Raw genomic sequence first — 25,784 nt, 5'->3', positions numbered from 1 at the left:
TGTACAGTTATTTTAAAGGTATTATATTTTATTTTGCAAATTTTAAACTTGACATGCTTTATTCTCATCTGCCTCTGCAAAAATTTGGTCCTAATGCTGATTTTTTGGAGTCTATGTTTTTTTGACTGCTGATTTTCCTTAATGATTATTGGACTCTTCAGATTGTTTTCCCTCTTGAGTTTTTTTTCTTGAGTCATTTTTGAGACTAAGAATTGTCCAGTTTATCAGTGTTTTCAAATTTATTACCATACATTTTTAAAAACAACCTCTGGTAATTTTAAAACCTCTATGTTTAATTTTTTTTCTTCTTTTGCATTTGTGAAATTATTTTATATGCAATATTTTTTCCTTATGTCTTTTTTGTTAGTCTTTTCCTTACTAGTCTTTAGAGGTTTGCTTCTTAGTATTTTAAAAGAATGGGCTTCTAATATTGTTTAGCTTTTTGTTTCTTATTTTGTTATTTATTATCTCTTTGTTTCCTTCTTTTATTCTGTTCTGATTTTTTGAGACAAACACTTAGAACATTAATTTCCATTTTTTCATATATACAAATTAAAACCATAAATTTCTTCTAGCTACTGCCTTAGCTGCATCCCATAAGTTTTAAAATGTACTTATTTATGCACTTTCATAATACATCACACTATATAGAATTCAATTCTAAATATTTCATTAATTTCGGTTTTTATTTCTTCAACTCCCGAACTAGGTTAAATTATTTTGACTTAAAAATGCATTAGACCCTTTGTTGTTGTCTCTATGATGTTTAATTTTATTGTATTATTGTCAGATTATGTGGTCTGTACAAGATCAGTGTCATATTTCTTAAGATTCATTGTGCCTTACTAGAATATGTCCAATTTTTTCCTAAATATCCTATTTGTGATTGAAAAGATTCCAGATGCTATAGTTAATTATTAGCTGAAAGGGTTATAAACTGGTCTGTTACATCAGATTGGTTCACTGTGCCCAGATCTGTATTCTCATTGAAGTTTTATGTATTTGTCACTTCAGAAGTATATTGAACCCTCCCATTATAATTGGCATTTGTCAATTTCTGCTTAACACTTTTGTTAATTTTCTCATTGTGATTTTAATTTGCATTTTCCTAATAACTAATAATGTTGACTAGCTTTTCATGTGCTTGTTAGTTATTTGTATATCTTCTTTGGAGAATATCTATTCAAGTCCTTTGCTCATTTTTGAATTGGATTGCCTTTTGAGTTGTGAGTTCTTTATATATTTTGGATACTAGACTCTTATTAAATATATTATTGGCAAATATTTTCTCCCATTCTGTGGGTTGTCCACTTTCTTGATAGTGTCCTTTGATGCGCAAGTGTTTTTTTACTTTGATGAAGTCCAGTTTATCTATTTTTCCTTTGGTTGCTTGTGTTTTTGGTGTCAGGTCTAAGAAACCATTGCTTAATCCAATGTCATGAAGAAAAGATCTGTGTTTTCTTCTGAGAGTTTTAGTTTAGCCCTTATTGTGGAGGTCATCAACCCATTTTTAGTTAATATGTTATTTATTTATTTAAGATTTTTAAGTTGAAGTATAGTTTATTTATAGTATTATGTTAGTTTCAGGTGTATAGCACAGTGATTTTTTTTAGTTAATATTTTTGTATGATATGTATTAGGTGTCCAGTTTTATTCTTTGGACTGGATATCCAGTTGTCTGAGCAGCATTGTTGAAAAGGCTTCTTTCTTCATTGAATTATCTTGGCACTTGTGTCAAACATGAATTGACTGTAAACTTGAGGGGGTTTTTTCTGGACTCTAAATTCTATTTAATTGACGTACATACATGTCTGTCTTTATGCACAATCTTAATTACCTTGTAGTAAGTTTTGAAATTGAAAAATGTCTGCTGATTTTCTCTTGTAGGACTTTTATGGTTTCAGGTCTTCAATTTAGATCTTTAATCCATTTTGAGTTTATTTTCATATATGATATGAGGAAATGTCATAATTTCATCCTTTAATATATAGCTGTCCCGTTTTCCCAGCACTACTTATTGAAAAGACTGTCTTTTCTCTATTATATATTCTTGCCTGCTTTGTTGTAGACTAATTGACCAGTGTATGGGTTTATTTCTGGGCACTTTAGTCAGGTCCATTGATCTTACCTGTCTGTTTTTGTGCCAGTACCATGCTGTCCTGATTACTGTAGCCTTGTAGTATATGGCCTTCTAGATTCCTTTGGATATGTGGTAGTCTTTCATTGTTCCCTGTGAACATCTCATTCCAGTTTTTCCTTTAAGTTTTTTGGTTAACTTACTGTTCACTGCAGCTATTATTTATGCCTTAGACAACTTCAGTGTTAAACAATTGATTCAGATTATTTTTGAGAAACATCCTCAGCTAAAAAGCAATTCACAGTAAGTGAGGTCTGAATCAGGTCAAAGTAACACAGAATTGTGAGTGGGATCTTCCTGGAAACTACAAGAATTCAAAGAATGACAGTTCTGTAGAAAAGAGGCTTTGGAGGAGCTCCAGTCCCATTTTTGCCCCCTCTGGTGACTAACAGATTGCTGTACTCACAGTGATTGTAGGCCATTGGTTGCCAAGTCTACTGCAGAACTGGAAAGTGAGGGAGATTGGAGGAGGTCATGGTAAAATAAAAGTGAGATTTAGCTGTTTTCTTCAATAAACCCTTTTTACTAAAATGGTTGATTCTAACAATTTTTTGCCAGTGTTTTTGTTGTTTTTAATGGAAGAGTGGATTTTCAGAGGTCCTTATTTAACTCTCTATTTTTGCTGACATCACCTGGTTGTAGAATTTTACAGTCTAAACTGACAGCTGCTTTCCTTAGTAACCTTGAAGATGTTATTCCATGGTAATCTGAACTTTGTTCTTTTTTTTTTTTTTAACATTTTTTATTGATTTATAATCATTTTACAATGTTGTGTCAAATTTCAGTGTAGAGTGTTCTTATTTTTAAACTTTGCTGTCAGTCTAAATAAGGTTTCCCCCCCACCCTTTTTTTTAACATCATTGCAGGAAAAAATTTCTCTTTTCCTTTGGTTTCTGCAGTTTTACTGTAATTTGTCTGTTATGGATTTCTTTTTATTTATTTTTACTTCCCCATTCTCACTGTATCTTTTCAATCAAAGAAGATCACATCTTCTCTCAGGTTGCAGGGAGGTCCGCCCATCAGATGCTCCGTGCTCCTTGCTCGTTGCATCGCTGTGAGTATGATTGGGAGAGTGGTGTTAGCTGAAAATCATCTGCAGCTTTGGACTTGGCCGAGGGTGAGATTTGATACTCAGAGCCTCCAGGGGCCTTAGCTCACCACCCACTCCTCGGTGTGGGAAGGTGAAACCCAGGCCCTGACACACGCAAATTAAAAAAGAAAGAAAATCACATCTTCTTTTATTTTCTACAAAATGTATTCATTTTCTTCAGCACTGAAGTTCTCCCACTCTCATAGTCTTCTGCACCTTTTGTGTAACAGTCTTCCCTATTCTGTCCTGCATGTCTCTTAATCTCTTTCCTCTTTCCCTCCTCTTTTATTTTTATGTGACATTCTTTGTAGTTTCTTTTATTCTGTCTCCCATTTCATGAATTATCTCTTCAGTATTGTGTAATCTCTTGTGTTTCAACGTAGTGTGTTCGTTTCAATGACTGCTTTTATGTAGGAGTTGTATTTGATTTTGTTTTTGTATACCTGGTCTCTTTTTAATACTATACTTTTCTTTCCATATGTTTTCTGTTCCTTTTCATGTCTTCATTATTTTAGTATCTCTTTCTTATTGTTCTGTTTTCTCTCTTAGGGTGTCACCTTTTCATTTATCAGCTTAATCTTGTTCATTTCCTTGTGTAGTTAATAATATTTGGTTTTGAATTCATTAAGATGTGAAAGTTGCCCCCCTTCCAAAATGAATTTATGTTTAGTTTGTGTTATTACCCAAGGTCTTTACTCATGATCACCCAGTTTTTATGTTAACTCTTTGCCTTCAGGCTCTCATACTTCCTAGGTATTTATATTATATTTGAATTTCACAAGAATGTGGGAAGGCTTGAATTTTTACACTTGCATGAAACTCTTTTTTTAAAATAGCTCACCCAAGCCCCAGGGTAGATGGCAGACTTTGATGGCACAACCTCTTCTCAGTGAGCAGACCTTCTCTAGTTCCCTTCATACATTTGACATCCTTTTAGAGCCCCAGCTTACTGCAGGATCTCAGGTCCAGATCCTGCCTCTCCTGGGCTCAAGACCATGTCTCTTTTCTCATGGGCATTAAAATGTCAACCAAGTTAGTAACTTCCTGAGCTACTACTATGGATAATCTATATTTTTATGGGGTATGGAAACCTCCTTTTCTTTCTTTATTAACTGTAACTATTTAAAAAATCTTTTTGGCTTTATTTGTTATTTTCGTGTATTTTACTATCTACAGTAACTTTGTCCACAAGGTTGCTAGAAATAGTTATGCTTGTGATTGACTTTATATCCCTGCAAGATTATAAGTATTTCTTGATTACTTTTAAGTTTGATTTATTAAAAACTTAGAAACAGTTGCTATTTATTGACTGTACCAGACATTGTATTGTGTTCTTCACATATGTAATATGTAATCTTTACAACTCTATGAGGTTGTGTTATTCCTTTTTAGTAGATGAGAAAATTAAAACTTAAGAGATTTTAAACAATTTGTCAGAGGTTACAAAAATGATAAGTAGTGGAGCTAGATTTACATTGGGATCTGTCAAACTCTAAACTTCACATCAGGCTTTATCTGTTGTTTTACCAGTCTAAATGAGAAAGCAATTGTGGAAAGACATAATCTGTTACCCTTTGTTTATCAAAGTCGCCTGGTGCCCCAAATATGTAATTGTCCATTGATTTTTTTTTCCTCCTTTAAAGCAGTAGTTTTCTAGTCTTAGATCCTTCCAGGGTTAACTTTCCCGGTACTGTTGAGGTAGAAATCACAGTTTGCTATAGGTATTGTTCCTTTCATGAGACTTGTAGGTATGATTGGAATAAGGAAGTGAGACTGTATTTCATCTGAAAAGAACCTTTGAATACCATAAATGACAAAAGAGTTTCACTTTTCAGTTAGCAGGAATTTCTAATATAGCTGTGTGAAAATAGAATTAATAGTTTTGAATAGGTAGCCATTTTTTTGGTCAGTTACTTACTCCTAAGAAATACTGTAGATAAGAGGGAATGGTGATTGTGAGAAACTCTGCCTGAGGAACATCAACCCAGAGGGGACTGGCTTGCCTTTTTGGAGGGTTTTAATGGCGCTTTTATGCTCTAACTGCGGAATTGAGTTAGTGACCTAATAGTCTACATCGCCTAAAATATTTACTATTTGGTTCATTTCAGCAAAAGTTTATTGACCCTTCTTACACAGTAAACCCCAATGAAAATTTTCCTTCATTTGTCCACAAAAAAATGGGGGAAGCTTTTCAAGCTTAGGCTCATAGATGATTGGTTCTTTCCAAGGTTAACACATAAGCTACACCATGGGCTCCTTTGCTAAGAGCAGATTCTGGCCATATGATGAGTCGTGTTAATTATGAAAGGCTGAGCTAAAGACTTTGTCCCTAGTTCTGTCAGTCTAATTGAAAACCCCAACCAAGTTGTCTTCTCTTAGTTTTTAATTTTACCCATTCAATTTAAATGTAAAGCACATTTAGCATCAAATGAAGTTCATTGTGACCTCAGGCAAAAGGAGGCAGCCACATGTGGGAGTGCTAGAAATAAACCTGGTGTCTGTCTGAGGGGAAGCAGTGTGTGTCTAACAAGAAAAAGGAACTTGTCTGTCCAGTGAGAGCTTTGCTGATGTTTTATACTCTGACCCCATGTTTAAAAAAATACGCAGGACTTTAATTCTTTTGAGTTCATTTTCAAACCAGTGTCTTTTTTTCACCAAACATTTTTTACTGTTTCTATAAATATACGTGCCCCAGTGTTCCTATTATGTTTGTTTTTCTTCCAGCCAGCTGTTCAGGTTAACCTGGGTCACGTAGCACACACTCTTTTTTAAGTTCAATCTCAAATCTTCAGGTACCTTCTATACGTACTATTTTAATTAGAATATTTTAGCACCTGCAAAAGTGCCATGTTAGCATGAATGAAAGTGTGTGTTTCTTATTTTCATTTTTCTCTGATGTGTCTCACAATGCTCTTTTGATATCTTCCATGCCAAATTAGAACATTTATAAGCTCTGACTTTTGATCATCAAATGTGCATCAGCCCTTTCTCTCAAGTCTCATAAGTTGTCTACATGTGAATCTATCTAGCCTTGATTTGACAGTCCCCTCACTCCCACCCCCCATAAATACAGGTGACATTGACTTTTGGAGAGTTGTCTTCATTGTGACTATATCTGAGTTGCACTGATGGGATTTACATCCCTTTTAAGAGAGCTACACAGCTGTTCTTTAACAACACTGGTGCTAGTAGAAGGATGAAGGAAGAAGATGGAAGCAATGCAAGCCTTAGTTAGGTAAAGGAGTTATACTTTCCTCCTTTTTAGGTAAGGGGCTAAGGTACCACTCAGACTTGGGTCGATGTGTCAGAGTCAAAGCCAGAGAAAACTTACAGGGTTGCCAACAGAGTGGGACTGTGAAGCATTTCACTTAATAATTTCGTTTTACAATTCTTGCTTTAATGGAAAGGTAACAAATTGCTCCTTGGATCAGAGAGTCTGAGGAAGGAGGATAAAGGATTACTAAGCGTTGTCATGGCCTTTATAAAGAATAAGAGTGCAAAGGGGGCCCATATAAGGTGGTCAGGGCTCCAAGAGTTTGTCCCCAACTTGACTTCTGTCAAACTGTCTCTATGACTAGGATGTTTTTTCCTTCCCATTGTCAGTATTCTGTCCTCAAGACACTGAATGCTTTCATCGTCTGCTTTTGAAGAGGAAGTTGTTGGACTTTTGCCTGGTTTGGCCGCAAGTTGGGTGAGAGGAGATGTAGGAAAGTGAGCCAAAGTGCACTTTAACCGGACACTGTTCACTTCACATGTGTTATGTCATGATAAGAATAGGGGTTCTGGTAGAAACTTTCATGCTCCATAACTACCTTTCCTATTGAAGGGTAAACTTTAAAAAAGAGAAATGAATTAATAATGCAGATGTAAAGCAGTTTGTTGGTATATCCAGCTGTCAGCATGTAGTTTGACAATTTTGCTTCCAACTGTATTTTGCTAGAACTAGGAAAGTGCTTAAACAGGCATAAAAGAATTGAATTGTTGGTTGGGAGGAATTTAGGAACTATTTAATGAAACTTTTCTCTTTCAACTGATTGTTATACACACCAACACACTCATACAATCCTGAACACACCGACACTCTCTCTCTCTCTCTCCCTCTCTCACTTTTTGTTTCTCTTTCTAAAGTCCTTCCGTGGCCTGTAGGGTTCTGCATGGTCTTTGCGACACTGACTCTCTCTTCTCCTTACCTGGCTTTTGTGTCCCCCTTGCCCTTTCCTCCATTCCTGGTGTCCCTCCTCCTCACAGAGTTCTTTCTTGACTCTTGACATGTTCTAGTGGCACTTCTTCCTCATTCATAGACGATCACCTGCACGTTGTGCATTTGTACTTTGTCCAGTCAGTGAGAGCAGGGACTGCTTTTTTGCTCATTTCTGTATCACCAGCAGCTAACACAATGCTTGGCACATAGGTGCACTCATATATGTATTGAATCCGTGAATTCCATTCATTGTATTTTCTATGGTCACTTGACCTTTATTTGAACTTTGTAAGGTATCTCATTCCATTTTGGAGTTGCTGTAATGACAATACAGTTTTTAGAAAACTGAAGAAAATGTTTACAACCAAAATGAGAAAAGGATAATATTAGTATATAAAGAACTCATATAAATCTCTAAGGAAAATGTTTAAAACTTTGATAAAAAGGCAAAGGATGTTATTAGCTAATTCATGAAAGAAATTCTTCTTAAGATGGCTAAAGAAAATCTGAGAACATTTTTATTTTCACTAGAGAGCATACAGATGCAAGTCAAAGCAAAATACTTACTATCAATATAGCAAAAATTATTTTGCACAAGCAGGAGCCTGAGAGACCTCTTATATAGTCAGTGATTCTACAGATGGCATTAGGTTAAAAAGATAGTTTTAGAGCCACTCAGATCTAGTTTTAAGTCTTGGATCATTCACTTAGTTAAATGTATGATTTTTTTTGCAAATTACTTTTATTTCTTATTTGTAAAATGGGGAACTTAGAGGAATTTTGTTATTAAATTTGTTTAACTCATTCGAAAATATTTATTGAATGCCTGCTTTGTGCCAGCATATTCTCAAGTACTGAGTAGACACCAGTGAACAAAATATCCCTGCCTGATGGAACTTAATCCTAATGGTGGAGATAGATGTAAAGAAACACATAAATAAAATGTATAGGATGTTAGACAGTGTTGAGGGCTACAGAGGAAAATAAAGAGGAAAGAGATGGCAGGTAGGGTGTCACAGTGTTGCTATTTTAAAAAGGATGACCTAGGAATTCCTCATTTAGACAGTGACATTTCAAAGAGGTAAGGGAGTAAGCCATGTAGATGTCTTAGGGAAGAGTGTTCCAGGTAGAGAAAATAACAGAGATAAAGAAATGAGGGAGAATTGTGCCTGATATGTTTGAGGACTAGCAAGGGAGCCAGTGTAGTGAGAACAAAGTGAGCAAGGGGAAGATACTAGGAGAGGTGAAGTGGGCTAGATATATGACAAGCCTGTTGGCTTTCACTCTAAGGTGGAAAGCCATCGCAGAAATTTTGATCAGAGAGTGATGTAGTACAGGTGTATTTAAAATGAATTGTTACTGTGATGTGGAAGCAGGGAAACTAATTAGGAAACATTAATAATTGAGTAAGGTTGATGGTAACTTGGATTAGGGTGGTAGCAGAAGGAAGAGTGGAGGCAGGGAAGTACTTAGACTGTGTACATTCTCAAGATAGATAAATATTGGGCTTGAGAGGAAGAGTCAAAGATTACCTTAAGGTTGTGGGCTTGAACAACTGGGAGGATAGAGTTGCTGTTAACTAAGAGAATGTGTAAAGTGCTTAGCCTGCTGTGTGCCACCTACTAGGTGCTCCATAAAGAGTGGTTCCCTACTTCCAAATTTAGGGTGAACATGAAAAACTTTTATCTGATGTGCTTCTGTCCACCTGCATGACAAGTTAATATTTCACCAGAATGATTTGATAACAAATTATACATTTAGCTGGGATATTGGAGTTCTAGTGAATTACTCACCGTTGGCCAAGATAGTTACTCTCTAACAGAAGGTAGAACTCGTATTTTTCCATATGACTGATACAATAATGGCAAGAGTATCAATAGTAATAAAACTTAAAAAAAAAAAGTACTCTTAATGTTTCATTTTATAGATAACATACACATGACTTTCTATGCCCATTTTTTTTCTTTTCAGGATGTTGCCTTACGGCTGTTTAGCAACAGGAGACCGCTCCGGCCTCATTGAAGTTGTGAGCACCTCTGAAACAATCGCTGACATTCAGCTAAACAGTAGCAATGTGGCTGCTGCAGCAGCCTTCAACAAAGACGCCCTTCTGAACTGGCTTAAAGAGTACAATTCTGGGTTAGTGTATTCTGTTTGATTATCATTCTTCTGAACAAACAGCCAAACAAATGACTGTTCTCTCAGTTAGAATCATCAGTGTCCTAGAGGAAACATTAGTGTTATTTGTTGCTTCATTTCAGATTAGATCAAAATGACAAATTGGCCTCCCTAAAGTCTGCAGATGATTAGCATTGAATTCTGCTTCATCGAAATCAAATTTCAGAGCTGGGCAGTACAAAAAATCTAATAATTTTAAAAGTAACATAATGTACCTTTTTTAAGTGCATGAACTTTTGTCATTATGTGAATCTATGAACCTAAGTAAGTTTTCAGTAGATTTTTAGAGTAGAAATGAATGAGTGTGTAGACTGAGCTCTCCAAACTGTAAAGTACAGCACTAGGAATTGTGTTATGTATGGTTATTGTGTTGGAAAACCCCTAACACATAGGAAATTAAGGAATTTCACAGTGAGGGGAGAATATTGCAAGTATTTTTGGCTAAAGACTTTGAAGTCAGACTTAAGTTTTTTCATCGGCAAAATCCAAGAACTTGTATGTGAGAATTAGTTTTCAAATTTTGATTTTCAGACCTTGTCCCTAAAGGGTCTGTATTACTCACTTCTGATTTAAGCCACTGACTTAAATGGTTGGAACTGCAATACTTAACTCTTAAATATGGAATTCTAGTTTTTGGTCAAAACCGACAAAAATGGTCCAAAGCCCAGCATCATCCAGCAAAGCTGATGTCCTCTCGTTACTGTGCACACGAACCTACCCCCGTCCCCACTGAAACATGACCCCCAGGACACAGCAGTTTGAATGGCTGACATCCAGGTGTCTGATGTCTTTGAGCCAGCCTGCTGACTCCTCTCTGCCCTGCTCCTCTGGTGATCCTCCTCCCTCTGTTGGCTGATCCAGCATCTTCTGCTCATATGGTTTTGGCAGTTCTGTTTTGCAGTTCTCCTCACATTAAAAACGAAACAGAAGCATGGATTGGGTCTCATCCTATACATATGGAAGCCGAAAACCTTTCCTCTATTTTTTTCTCTTGTTCAGGGATGACCTGGACCGAGCCATTGAGGAGTTTACCCTGTCCTGTGCCGGCTACTGTGTAGCTTCTTATGTCCTTGGGATTGGTGACAGACATAGTGATAACATCATGGTCAAAAAAACTGGCCAGGTAAGCTACTTTCCAGAGCCTGCCAAGGACCTTGTGATGCTGTTACCTACATGCAGCACAATCTCTTCTGGAACCCAGTCAGAGTCTTTATGATTCTCTGAGTTATGTCTTTGCCTTTTATTTCCCACCCATTGTTTCATATACCATTTGCTTCATATATTGGTTTGTTCATTTACAGTTAGGTGATAAGCATTTATTTAAGTGTTTAAAAAATTATTGTGGTCATTTAAAAGTGACCTGTTCCTTCAATATAAGAAACTACATTTGGGACACATATGTACCTAAGAGTAGACAAAACAGATAATGTACAGAATATATTAACTTTAAAGAAGATAACCAGAGGTAAAAAAAATAGAAAGTTAAGACAGACCCTACTTGAGCCATTTTCTCTTTTAGAATATCAAATTTAATCATATATGGGAGTAGAGAGAAATGGAATATCAGTAATATCATTTTGGTACTATCAACCTGGGGGACTAGACCAGATTATTTAATATAAAGAAGCTCTTAGTTTTGAAATGAAAATTTTCTTATTCTTCAGAGTGACTTTTATTTGTAAATTCTTTTATAGTAAGCAAAGAGATGAAATAATTTGGGATAATTTTTCAGTTTAGCCACCCTTGGAATTCCCTGACACTAGAGGCATTCCAGAATAAGAGTCTCTAGGTCATTATGTGAACTCTGGCTCTGGGGGTGGGGCCCAGAGTTTTATACCTCCTCGGAGATCTGGGCAGTTCGGACTTGGGCTTTGAGAGTTGAACCTTGTGTTCACACTTAAAAGGATGCCCTCAGTCTTCTGGTTAATCAGGTTGAAACATAGGTTTTTCTCCATTTTTTCCTGACGCCCTTCTAAAATGATATTGAGGAATAAGAAATATGTAAATCCAAGTCAAAGATAATAGGAAAAGGGGCCTCAGTGATGAAAGATATCGACAGATTTTGGGATGAGAGAAAACAAAGTGGGAAAGTGGCAATGACTTAGAGGAGCTGAGAGAATGGCTTCTTGTAGAAGGGTGTGTCAGCCAGAGAAGAGCTCTGAAATCAGAGGCATGAGGTGCTGCTAAAGGTAGGGAAAGGGGAAGAGGCTGAAAACAGGGTTGATTGGCAGTTAATATATGGAGCAATTAGATGCTCATGTCTCCTTCCCAACTCCAAGAAGGGGATAAAAGATTTATTCTCTGAAGAAACCAATTCTTCTGACTCATGGACAAGCAGCTTCTACAGAAGCTAAGGGTAAGGTCCATGTTAAAAACAGGGATGAAGTGAAGGTTGGCATGCCAAATGGCATGGTTCCCAACAACTTCTGCTTGCTTTGCTACAGAAACACTAGCGACCAAGTGTAAATCCCCACTCTTACAGGATACTAGATGGTTTTTCTCAAGAGAATCTGATTGGAATCCTTTTCCAGTGAAAAGACTTACAGATTCTGACAGTCACGCTGCAAGGAAGCCCACTGATCAACAATACTACCCATGCCCACAGAATTTTCATTCATCTTTTTAGTGACTTATTCTTAAATATGAATGGTCAGCCAAGGATTATTAGACATTTGAGGGAAGCCTCAATGTCTGAAAGACAGAGACTAAAAGAATCCAAAAGGCCACATCCATTTGAGACTCTTGGTCACAAAGGTATCATCTAATGTCTGATTCGATAATCCTTTTCAAGAAATAAATATAGATGATGACCAAAAAAAAAGAAGAAGCCAAAAGGGTAAAAAAAAGAATTCTGGGAAAACAGAATAACTGCAGTAAACAGAGAATGATTGAAAAATAAAAACAAACAAACAAAAAAACATTGCATCTATGAAGTAATATTCTATTTTTAAAAATCAGAAAATAGAATTCTTGGAAATTAAGAATAGAAACAAATTTAAAAATTAAAATAGAAGTAGTGTAAATTAAAGATCAACTAACATTTCTTGAATTGTTAACTTGTGGAAAGCACTGTTCTATATAAGTTCTTGATATATGTTAACTCCTTCAATCCTATGACAACTGTACAGAGTAAGTAGTAACATTATTTCCATTTACTGGTGAAAAAAAATTGACACAACAGAAAGTGGACATACCAGGATTTAAATCCTGGCAGTTTGCCCAGATTCTGTTTTTTTGGCACCATGCTATATATTGCCCTTTAATATCCCCAAAAGATCCAAAATATCTAATAAATAGAAGAAAGAGGATCCAGAAATGATAGAGAATCAGTCCAGGGAGGTTCATCATCTGCCCTAATAAAAGTTACAGAAGGAGGTAGCACATAAGACTCAAGGAGGGAACTTATCAAGCAGGTAATACAGAGACATTGTCCAAAGCTGATATTCATGAATATTCAGTCCAGAGAGCTCAGAAGTTCCCTTACAGTGGATGAAAAGACCCTTACTCAGGCCCTTCACCATGAGATTTTAGTGTATCAGGCATAAGCTGAATGTCTTAAAACCTGCCCAGAGACGTCGCAGGCCGCATACTCAGGGTTCAGGAGCCAGAAAGACTTGGCTTCTCAGTAGCAGTGTTGGAAACTGTAAGACAATGGAAATTAGGGTTCATAATTTGAGAGAAAATGATTTCTAACCTAGAATTCTATAACCAAACTTTCAGTCAAGTATGAAGGTAGAATAAAGACATTTTCAAATATAACAAGGTTTCAAAAACTGTATCTTCTCTGCATCTTTTTTCAGGAGGAGGCCAGAATAAGGGCATCCATCAAAATAAGGGTCTGAACTGGTAGTTCCCAGTGGGGTGGTTTTGCCCTCAGGGGACATTTGTCAATGCCTGAAGACATTTCTGGTTGTTGTGACTGGCGTGGGGGTGGTGACTGGGGTGGGGGTGGGTATTCTACTGTGGGTAGAGGCTAGGAATGCTGCTGAACTTCTTATAGTGTGTAAGCTAGAACCTCACAACAAAGTAGTATTGGGCCCAAAATGTCAGTAGTGCCAGTATTGAGAAAGCCTGGTCTAAACTAAAAGAGAATGTAACGTGGGGCTTGAGAAACGGGGACTCCCGATGGAAGAAGGGCGAAGGTTGAGCCCAGGATGATGGTTCTGTGGCAGGCCTACAGAACAGCCAGCCCAGACAGGCACTTACAGGTTACCTGACCGTGGGAAAACTGTTTTAAAATGATTTTAAGATTTCTAAGATTTTGGGAAGAATTAATGATCAGATCATAGAACACTAAGAAAAAATTTTTTTTTGTCAGGGAAAAAGATGAGCGAAAAAGGAAATGTAGTCATACTATATACCACTACCACATTGCTTGGCTTTAAAATGTATTCACATAGTGTGAACAGTATGTACACTGAATATTGATTTTACCAGAAATTATGTTATAATGTGCTGTATTGTGTTGCATTACCTCGGTACAAGAGTACTAAATACTTACCTTCCATAATAATCCAAAATTAGGAAGTAATAAGTAAGTATAAACATACTGTTTAGAAAAATGGTGGCAAATATCAGGAAAAACACATGAAAGAGTGGGGAGAAGTTACCTGTAAATGGTAGCACTTAAGGTGGTGAAGGAACTGGTGGGGCAAGGATGTACTCTTTTTATTTTGTTTCTATGTGTAGAACTGTCTGACTTTTTAAAATCAGACATGTTTATTATTTGGATGTATTTTTCTTTTTAAAAATTCGTCTTTCCCATTGGGATATGCAGTTTAATATCAGGATTATTACTGTGTATAAAAACTTACGAACGTCAGAAACAGTCTTTTCCAAGTGACCCAGTAGGTTTTGAAAGAGAGGAGGGCTCACGTGACATTGGATGTAGTGCTTTGGGGTCTAGGACTGCTTGAGGCCTTGCCTTTCTGTTTGGAACCCATCAGAAAAAAAAAAGAAAAGAAAAGAAATTAAATCTCATTTGTTTTCCAGCTCTTCCACATTGACTTTGGACATATTCTTGGAAATTTCAAGTCTAAATTTGGCATTAAAAGGGAGCGAGTGCCTTTTATTCTTACCTATGACTTCATTCATGTGATTCAGCAAGGAAAAACAGGAAACACAGAAAAGTTTGGCCGGTAAGTATTGCCCTGGTGTCAAGGGTAAACACATGTAATGTTTTCATATTTGACCAGCTAGACTAGCATTTCTTAGCTGAAAAGTATATTTAGATTAGAGAGGTACTCAGTCTGCTAACAGGAGGCTTTTGGGGAATTTGCCTGTCAGATCCATGTTCTGGTTCAGACAAGAGAAACAAAATGCTAGAAACTTGTAAATTACCATGTTGTATTCCAATAGTATACTGTCTTTTACCTGTCTTAGAAAATTCTCTTGAAACTGTTAAGACATTTGTTAGTGAGATGCTGAGAGGGATAGGCATTTTACTGTCATTCTATGTGAAGTATAGTAGGAGAACCAGGGCTCAGGACAGACCTTGTCGTCTCTGATCTATTCCTTGCTGTTTGTATGTCTCCAAGCACATTATTTGTCTTTTGGTCTTTGTTTCTTCATTTAAAATAGGGACAAAAATGATTAAATTTCAAGGCTATTTTGATCATTAAAGATACGTTATATGATGTGACCAACTCATATCATATCTTACCACTGATTGCTAATATGATTTCCAGTTCTGCCTGGGTTTCTGAGACTATATCTCTGGGTCCATTTTTCTCTTTAGCAAAATTAGGAACATAGGATTGGGAAGTCCTCTTGAATGACCATCTTGAAGAGGAGAGTAGGGGAAGACAAGAGGACAAGAAGGTGCAGTGCAAAAGCACGGATACTGATTTGGGGTCTATTAAAGAAATTAAGTCTCTGGAGTCAAACCACAAATCTAGAATCTAGAAATATGTTTAGAAATCCTCATGGATTTATAATTACTAGTTGTTTTATAATTAATTTTTGTATCATTGAATTAAAAAGCCTACATTGTGTTACATTACCTTTTACCATAGAATTTCTATTTAGCTTTGTTTTTGAAAAGATACATGTGATTTTAGAGGGCTTCATGTATTTAATTTTAGTCCTGGGACAACTTTGAAAGAAGTGAAAATCAAAAAAGAACCTTTGGTTCAATGCAAAGTCTAGTTATGTCTCTTGTTTTCCTTTATTAAAATTTGCTGTCTCCCTTCTAATGTCCTACTCTTGTGATTGCTGCGTCAACTAAAGGTTCCGCCAGTGTTGTGAGGATGCATATCTGATTTTACGACGGCATGGGAATCTCTTCATCACTCTCTTTGCACTGATGTTGACTGCAGGGCTTCCTGAGCTCACATCAGTCAAGGATATACAGTATCTTAAGGTATAAATGGTTTTTCTTTCAGTGTTGGACTTTGTGGGCATAGAGCTCAGCTATACCTTTCAAATGTTCAAAGGGAATGGAACAAAGTAATTTCCTATGAGATGATTCTTACCCAGTAGTGGTGGTGGCAGGCGGCTGAGTAGTTGTCTTGCAGTAATCATAAATTCATTTTGTCTTTAAAAATTCTTTGGCAGGGGTCATGTTATCACCATACCTTGGTATTCATTCTGCCTCCTGCAAATGGTGTTTAAACAAGAACATGGGGTACACTGCTTGATGGTGGCTGGGGAGACATGGCCAACCCAGCCTCCTACAGACTTTGAGATTTGCACATCACTGCAGAGAATGTATAAAATCAGATTTTTTTTCCCTTCATTTTCAGGACTCTCTTGCCTTAGGGAAGAGTGAAGAAGAAGCACTCAAGCAATTTAAGCAAAAATTTGATGAGGCACTCAGGGAAAGCTGGACTACTAAAGTGAACTGGATGGCCCACACAGTTCGGAAAGACTACAGATCTTAACGATCAGCCTTTGCTCCTAATGTATTTGTTGGTTTCGTTTAGTTTTCATTTTGCACTTGCACTAAATTGAACATGACCCTGCCAGAGATGTTATAAAGGGAATGAAATCCTGGAACCCAGAGTTAAATTAAGAACAAGGCAGCCCACAAAATCTAATCTGAACAATCCCTGATGACCACCCTCTGCTTTTTGAATGCTTCCAAGACTCATCATGAAAACTGTCAACATTATGGATAATCATTTCCTGCTGACTTTGCACGCCAAGGAATGCTACTAGAGATTGTTTTTTGTCTTTCTTTCTTTTTCTTCTTCTTCTTTTATTCTTCTTCTTCTTTTTTTAAGTATTTGGTACTTTTCCAGAAAGGTGTAAATACTTCTTTTTCATATTGTGACCAAGTGTTATCACTCAGCCAGCTTATTCATGCCTGGGGAGTGGTAGCTGTCCTTACTTCCCCAGTGAGGCATAAAAGAAAGCTATCTATCTGTCTTCCCTTTTTAAATTGTGTAAACTTCAAATTATAATATAATTTGAAATTATGATTATTTTTCAAAAGAAATCTTTTAAACCTGTGGAAACATTAATTCTTTTGTTGATATTTGTCTACCGTGATAGCACCATCCCAGGCAGACTTGCTGAAAAATCTACTGGTGAGGCAAATCTAATATATATGCTGCATATATATTTATAAAATTTCTAGTGGGAGTTCTATATAAAAAGATGTTATTTTGGTTTTCTTCAGCCTGTGTTTTAAAGTTTTACAAATCAGAGCTTTTTCCTGAGTTAGTTTTTAGTTGACTCTATGATCCAGTTCTTCCAGCTGCTTCTGTAATGAGGCACATATTAATACAGTTTTTACATGGTGTCTGTGAAAGAGTTCACTTCATAGAGCATAATACTTGAGCAAATGTATCCAAGACAGAAAGCAGATGAAAAGGAAACTATTTATGGAATAAACTCCAGACCTAAAATTCAGTATTTTAGTAAAATGCCAGCTGTTCTTACTGTATTTATTAAAACTTGTAATAATGTGATTTTTCAAGGATATTAGTTCAAATTGAATGTTTCATGCCACATGGAATTCTTTAATTTATTTGTTGAGGTACCATATATTTAGGGTGCTAGTTGGCAGATAATGTTAATATGTGCAATAGGAACTACTGGTTTGAATGTGTAAATGGAGGCTCTTTCTGAGTACTGGCAACACCCAGCAAAACTACTGTTTATTCTCCAAAGCCTATTGGGAGTTCTCAATCCTCTGTGACATGGAAAAGAGTATTTGCCCGGCGACTGGGTTTTCTATAGGAATTTTATTAAAGATTGTTTAATTTTGTTGTCCTCCTTAATGTTCTCAGTCAAATAAATGGATGAGCTGGTTTTGGCTGCTCTTGGGATATGTGGGCCTCTTCTTTATGGGCAGCATAGGCCTTTGGACCCTGGCACTGGGACTCGAAGAAATGGCCAGGTCAATAGACAGACCAACTTCCAGAATAGGCTGAAGCTCACAATCTCTCCCGTGACTTCTCTCCTTGCTTCCCAGCCCCATTAGGCAGTATGGGAGGCCTCTTGGACATTATTGGGAGCCTGTGGCAAGAGGGTACCTTCACCAAATTTCCGTACCTCTGGGAGGTATCTTGAGGTCTGGAAGAATGTCCCTTCAGTTACTTGGTACCCAAGGCCAGATTGTAGGCACTTTGTAGCTCCTTTCCATTGGGCAGATGCTCAGAGCACAGTTTCTTGGAAATCACTCAGCTGATGATGGGAGTTAAGCTCTGAACTGACCATTCCCCGGGCTGCTCTAGACTCAGTGAGAGTTCCAGGAATAGGACTGTAAAAAGACAGTTTTGTTTAGGGATCTTTGTCCAATAGCCATCCACCATGACACACACAAGGTCATGGATCAGGTGTGTGAAAGAGTGATGAGCATTATCAGGCAGAAGTGGGCACCACTGTTTCCAGAGGGGTCTCCTCAGCCCATAGAGGGCCTTGGTAAATATATGCCAAATCAGTGAATGCCAGTGTCTTCAAGAGCGAGAACGGGAAATGAACCTCCCCAGGCAGTGTTGGACTTGAGGCCAGCATGCCTCTTGACCACCCTGCCCTCTGCTGGAGGCCCTCAGGAGCTGCTGAGCACTCCTAGCAGGTGCACCCTGCACACTTGCTGAATTGCATGTCTCTGGTTCTCAGGGGCTCTGGCTGAGCCAGAGAGGTGGAGGTGGAAGGCAGAGTATAGCCAACCTCCAGGGTGGGTTAGGGGTCTGGGCTGCAGGAACAGCTCCTTGTGTGGGGGATGGTCACCCAATGCCTTGGCACCCTGTCTTTTGTTCCTTACCCAAGTTTCCCCCAAACAGGATTTTGGAAACCCTGTACATTTCCATACTTGAGTCTGTGTCTACCCAGCTCTGAGAAGACAAAGGTTGACTTTGTTGAACAAGTAATTCCTAAGTATTCTCTTCATGTCTATAGGCAGACCCTGGGCTGCAGAGGCCAGTATTTGCCATCCAGCTTTGCCTCTGTGACCTTAATTCTCAGTGTCTGAACTTCCATGTTTGTAAGATGGAATTGGTAATAACATTCCGACTCTCCTGTAGGATGGGGAGAGGCTAGTTTAAGACCGTGCCTGTGGGAACATGTGCTGAGTCCCAACTCAGAGGCAATCTCAATTTTTTTCCTGCTTTCCCCTCTCTCCCAAAGGCCTAGAAGGGAGGAACTTCAGGAAGGGAAGCCCCTTCCAGAGATCTGTCCTTGTGTCCTGACTTCCAGTACATTCTCAGTTCACCTTGTCCAGCCCATAACCCCGACTGTCAGCACCAGGTCACATACAGCCAGGCAGCCTGTAATGCAGGGGTCACTTGTCTGCAGAAGGTGAAAGATTGGTCCGTGAGGTGGCCAGCAGAGAGGTACCACGTGACCCTGACTACTGGGGACTAGCGGCTCTTAGAAGGGAGGGAGCAGGGGCTGCGGTTTCCTGGAGAAGTGGGCCTGCCAGCTGAGTCTTCAAGGACAAATAGGAGCTAGGTAACAGGGTAGTGGGAAGAGCAGATTAGGAAGCTACAAGGTATATAAAGCAGGATTCATGGGCGTTAGCAGGATCAACGGTTGTTTATTTTTACCTGCCTCTTCCTCCACTCCAGGATGCTGCGCCTCTTCTCAGGGATCCAGGTAGGATCTAAACCCCAGTTGTATCATCCTGGAGCCTCTTCCTCTTTCAGTATTGGTGGCAGTTTTATCTCCTTTTCCAATGATGGGTAAACTGACATTACCTTCTAGATTATTCCTACTCTAAAAATGTGTAACTGGTAGATTTTTGGAATTCCTGGTTCTTTTCCTCTTTTAACAAAGCCCAGGTTTAGCACTCAGAAGTTTGGCCTTTCAAACCTTACCTGCCTTACTTTCTTCTCCCCTTTTTTATTGTAGAAAATGGCACATAGAGAAAAGTGCATAAAACAATTACACATATAAATAATTTCAGCATATTACAGAGCAGACATCCAGGTAACCACCACACAGGTCAAGAAAGAACGTTGTCAACACCTCAGAAACTGTACAAGTTCCCCTCCCTGGTCAGGACTCCCTCTCTGCCAAGGTAATCACCACCTCTTCTTTTAGAGCAACCGTCAGGCTTTTGCCCAACATTGTGTTTCTAAGGTTCAATCATGTAGTTGCATTTCTCTCCAGTTCATTCTTTATCATCACTGTACAATATTCCATGTTATGGATACCCTATAATTTATATATCCTTTCTACTGTTGGGACCCATACAGATTGTTTCTAGTTTGAGGCTATTACAGATGATGCTGCTGTAATAATTATATTTTGTCCCCTGTTTCACATATGTACATATTTCTTTGGAAGTATATACTTAAGATTAAAATTGATGGGTCATAGAATTATGCATATCTTTATTTTGGCCAAGTAATGCTAAAATAAGTGGTTATATCAATTTATTTTTCCCCAGAACTTAATTCTTATTGCTTCACATTCTTCCAACATCCAGTTAACAAACATTTAAAAAATTTTAGCCGTTCTGTGAACTAATTTGCATTTCCCTGATTAATAATGAGATTAAATTGCTTTTTCATATTTGATTGTGGCCTTATGGATTTTCTCCTTTGTGAATTGCCTGTTTAATTAAGTCCTTTGTCCATTTATTTGATTACCTGTCATTTTGGGGGTTTGTTTGTTTTTGTTTTAAGGAAGGGTTTTATAAATTTTGCCTTTTTTTTGTTGTTATGTGAAATTCTGTATTTTTATATATATATACATATATATATAAAAGCCTTATGTTTCTTCTGATAACACAGTATCTTAATTTTAATGTCAAATTTATTTTATTTTCCTTTATGGTTAATACCCCTTATGTAGTATTTAAGTAATCTTTCTCTACCCCAAGGTCATGAAGATATTCTCCTAGAATGTCATATGAAAGCTTTATATTTTTGCCTAACCCATTTAGATCTATAACCTACCTGGAATTTTAAAATATATATTTATTTTTTATATATAGTGTGAAGTATTTTTTCCTAGTGTTTTTTTATTTGGAAAGATAATCCTTCTTTCCCCACTGTTCTATATATCCCCCTTTGTCATAAACCATCTATTCATATATGCATGAGTCTGCTTCTGGACTCTAGAAGATATCCACTAGATTTCATCTCCCTATTTTTATTTTATTTTAATTTACTTGTTTATTAAATTCATACATACTAATTAGTATGTTCTAGACATGCATCTGAACTATATATATTTAATCCTTTTAACAATCTTATGTGATAGAGTTGGTCTTTCCCACTTTACAGATGAGAAAACGGAGGCACAGAAAGTTAAGTAATTTGTCAACAGTCACAAAATAGGAGCCAGTATTCAAACTCAGGGAGTCTGTCTTAAGTGTCCATGCTCTTTACTCAGTTATCAATGATGCCTAAATATATATTTCATTTTTGTGTTGAGATGCACAAAAACCCATAGAAAAAATTTTTAAAAATTTTATTGAAGTATAGTTGATTTACAATGTTGTGTTAGTTTCTGGAGTATAGTATAGTGTTTCAGTTTATATATATATGTTCTTTTTAATTATAGGTTATTACAATGGACTACTACTCAGCCATAAAAAAAGAATGAAATAATGCCATTTGTAGCAACATGGATGGACCTAGAGATTATCATACTAAATTAAGACAGAGAAAGACAAATATCATGGTATCACTTATATGTGGAATCTAAAAAAATACAGATGAACTTATTTACAAAACAGACAGGCATAGAAAACAAATGTGGTATTTTAAGTGGGATTGCACTAAATTACAAATTTGATTGGGGCAAATTGACATCTTCAGAATACTGACTCTTAAAATCCGTGATAATGGAGTATCCTTTATTTAGATCCTCTTTATATCCACAGTGATGTACAGTTTTCTATGGAGAGCATCGTCTATCTTTTGTTAGATTTCCTGGGTAAGTGATTAAATTTTCTTGTTGATCTATAGCAGTGGTTCTCAAAGTGTGGTCCCCTGACCAGGAGTATTAGCATTACCTAGAAACTAATTAGAATACAAATTCTTGGGGGGAAGGGTATATAGCTCAATGGTAGGGTATGTGCTTAGCATGCACAAGGTCCTGGGTTCAATCCCTAGTACCACAAATAAATAAATAAGTAAGTAAATAAACAAATACACAAACAAGCAAATAAATAAATCTAACTCCCCACAGCCCCCACCCAAAAAAAGATTGCAAATTCTTGAGCCCCATCCTAAACGTGACTACTGAATCAGAAACTTGGGAGATGGACTCAAGCAACCTGTGTTTTAATAGTTCTAACTAAAATTTTAGAACAATCAATAGAAATACAATTGATACTTGAATTTAGCAGACATATCAAATATTCTTATTAATCTTAACTATTTATAGAAATTATTTTGGTTTTGCATATATCATGCACAAATAGTTAATAGCTTTATTTCTTCCTTTCCATTCCCTTCATTTTATTTCTTCTTCTTGCCCTTCTACACTGGTTAGGAATTCCAATAAAAGGTTGAATAGAAGCAATTATTCAATTTTCAATATTCAATATTCAATTTCCTTTTGCTGGTCTAAAAAGGAAAATCTTCAGTATTACATCTGATGTTTGCTTTGGAATCTAGATATTTTACCAGGTTAACAAAGCATGCTTCAGTTCCCAAGGGATTTTTTTCAAACATCATAAAGAGATGCTGAATTTTATCAACTTATTTTCTGCGTTTTACTAAGAGGATCATATGGTTTTTCTCATTTGGTGAGTTATATTGATTGATGTTCAAATATAAACCAAATTTACATTGCTGGAATTAGCCCAATGGTATTGTGATGTATTATCTTTTTTATATATTGCTGGATTTGACTTGCCAATATTTCATGTGGGGTTTTTAAATCTATTTTCATCAGTGGGATTGGCTCATAAATTTCTTTTATGGTTTGTGTCAGGTTTTGTTATCAAGGTTTTGGTGACCTTATAAGACAAGATTGGCATTATTTCTTATTTAAAAGTTTGATAGAATTTTGCCAGTGACCTTATTTCTGATGTTTCTTTGAGATATGGATTTAATTTCCTTCCTAGCCAAGAGGTATATTCAGATTTTTATATCTTACTGTGTTTGTTTTGAAGAGTTGTGATTTTCTAGGTATGTGTCTTTCATCTATATTTTCAAATTTATTTTTATCAATCCATGTGTTAAGAGTTTATTAATGTTGCAGGAATGGTAGAGATGTCCTCTTTTCATTCTCGGTATTGGTTAGAGTCTTTTCTTTTTTTATGGGACTTTTTTTTAATATGAATTTTTCTTTTTCTTTTTTTATGGGGGAGGTTAAAATTAGGTGTATGTGTGTTTGTGTGTGTGTATATATAAATATATATCTTTTAATGGAGATACTGGGGATTGAACCCAGGATCTTGTGCGTGCTAAGCACACTAGAGTCTATTTTCTTAGGCTCATTAGAGGTTTTTCAATTGTATCAGTCTTTACAAAGAATTGGTTTTTTACTTTATAGATCCTCTGTTGTATGCTTGTTTTCTGCTCTCCTCTTATCTGTATTATTTCTTTCCTTCTACTTTCTTTGGATTCAATTTGCTGTTATTCCTCTCCTATAATTTTATAAGATGGTTGCTTAGCTGATCAGTCTTAGTCTTTATAGTAACAGTCTTTATCTTCATCCCATAAGTTTTGATATGAAGTCTTTTCATCACCATTCAATACAAAATATTTTCTAATTTCTATTTTGGTTTTTTCCTGACCTTTGGTTACTTAGAAATATATTTATCAGTTTCCAAATACACATGGATTTTCTTATTATCATTTTCTTATTGATTTTTAGATTAGATGGCATTCAGAGAACATATCTGCATGATTTCAATTCTTTCAAATTTGTGGGACTAAGTTTTTTTATGACTCACCATATGATCAAGTTTATGAATGTTCAGTGTACACATGAAAAAATCCATATTTTGCAGTTATTAGATCAGATGTTTTACCTATGTTCATTAGATCAGTTCTGCTGTGTTGTTTATATTTATAAATCTTTACTGAGATTTTCCTAGCATTTATAAAAGAGATAAATTAAAATACCCTGCTGTGATTTTGAATTTGCCTATTCTAGTTATGTCAATTTTTATTTTATAGAGTTTGAAGCAATATTATTAGACGCATCCAAATTTAGAGATGATTTATATCCCTGGTGAATTGAAGCATTTAAAAATTATTTTAAAGTGTTCACTGTGTTTCTGATACTGTGTTTTTGCCTTAATGTCTACTTGACTAATAATATATATTAGCTTTCATTTGGTTAGTGTTTGCATGGTGTTTTTTTCTTGCAGTCTTTTGGAATTCTTGTGTTTCTCTTGTAACTAGCATGTAGTTTTATTTTGTTTTAATCCACTCTGACAGTACTTACCTGTTAATTGAAACAGCCAATGTACATTTAATGTAATTGCCAGTATATTTGGGGTTACATGAACCATCTTACTATGTAATTTTATTTTTCCTAGATTTTCTTTCTTTGTGTTCTTTTTTCCATTATTTTCTCACCAGTGTTAATGAAATGCTAAAATAACTTTTCCTATTAATTTGGAAATCATACAGCTTTTCCCATTCTTTTATTGGCTACACTAGATTACAATTTGCATACTGGATTTTCCCAGGTCTAAGGTTTATTGGTACTTTTATCATCTTCCCAAACAGTGCATGAACTTTAGAACTCTTCAAGTCTGTTCACTTCTCTCCCAACCTATATGCTATCATGGTTAGATTTTAATTATATATCAGTGTGAATTCCCAGAAGGAAGTATTGTTTTATACAGCCACTGTTCATCTAAATATACAGTTGAGCCTTAAACAATGCAGGGGTTAGGGGTGCCAGCCACCCCCACCATACACACAGTCAAAAACCTGATTATAACTTTACATTCACCCCTTCCTATATGTGGTTTTGCATCCATGGATTCAACTAACCACAGATTATTTAGTACTATAATACATATTTATTGAAAAAAGTGTATTATAAGTGGACCTGTGCAGTTCAAACCCATGTTGTTTAAGGGTCAACGGTACATAAATTTTTTTACCATGGTCATTGCTTATCTCTTTTTCTGCATTTTCATGTTTTCATCTGGCATCATTTTTTCTTAGACCAAAGATATTTCTTTAAGTTGTTCTACTCTTGATTAATTCCTTCAACTTTTGTTTGCCTGATAAATAGTTTTGTTGGGTATAGAAATTTAGGTTGGTAGTTACTTATGTCAGCACTTTGAAGGGATTTTTTCTGTTGTCCTCTTGCTCCTATTATTCCTATTGAAAAGTTAACAGTATTTTAATGTGTGTTCTTTCCACTGGCCCCTTTTAAAGATTTTGTGTTTGTCTTTGGTTTTTAGCGGTTTTACTATGATATGCCTGGGGCTGGTTTTCTTTCTAGTCTTCTTGCTTGGTGTCTACAGAGCTTCTCGAATCTATAGCTTGCTATCTTTCATCATTTGGAAAATTCTCTTCGAATCTGTTTTTCCATAATTCTCTCTTCTTTTGGAATTCCATTTACACATATTTGACCTTTCACTATGTAGTCTATATTTATTACACTCTTCCTTCTAATCTCTTTATACTTTTCTCCTAGATATTTTCTTCTCACTTATGTTCCAGTTTACTGTTTCTCTGATTTTGAGTTGTTAATTTCATTATTGTATTTTTCAATTCTACAGTTTCTTTTTGGTTCTTTTAAAATTCTTCTGTGTCTTTTATATTTTTCTATTCTCTGTGAAATTTTCAGAGTTGTCTTTT

General features: G+C 36.3%; 1 protein-coding gene and 1 non-coding gene across 2 annotated transcripts in view; both read left to right on the top strand.

The window, feature by feature from the left end:
- Positions 1-17,879, top strand: part of PIK3CB (phosphatidylinositol-4,5-bisphosphate 3-kinase catalytic subunit beta) — a 149,670-nt gene extending 131,791 nt beyond the window's left edge. Inside the window, exons 20-24 of the mRNA XM_031443314.2 lie at positions 9,400-9,567; positions 10,606-10,729; positions 14,599-14,744; positions 15,835-15,967; positions 16,350-17,879. Of these exons, the coding sequence (XP_031299174.1) occupies positions 9,400-9,567; positions 10,606-10,729; positions 14,599-14,744; positions 15,835-15,967; positions 16,350-16,487 (709 nt within the window). The 3' untranslated portion in view covers positions 16,488-17,879. The remainder of the gene's footprint in view (positions 1-9,399; positions 9,568-10,605; positions 10,730-14,598; positions 14,745-15,834; positions 15,968-16,349) is intronic.
- Positions 3,215-3,341, top strand: LOC116155832 (small nucleolar RNA ACA64). The gene has a single exon (XR_004139727.1). It is a non-coding gene; the product is annotated as a small nucleolar RNA ACA64 (small nucleolar RNA).
- Positions 17,880-25,784: the final 7,905 nt, after the last annotated feature.

The sequence above is a fragment of the Camelus dromedarius genome, chromosome 2 (assembly GCF_036321535.1).
Source record: "Camelus dromedarius isolate mCamDro1 chromosome 2, mCamDro1.pat, whole genome shotgun sequence".
NCBI classification, from domain to species: domain Eukaryota; kingdom Metazoa; phylum Chordata; class Mammalia; order Artiodactyla; family Camelidae; genus Camelus; species Camelus dromedarius.
The sequence above is the reverse complement of the archived record's forward strand: the minus strand, read 5'-3'. Positions and strand labels throughout refer to the sequence as shown.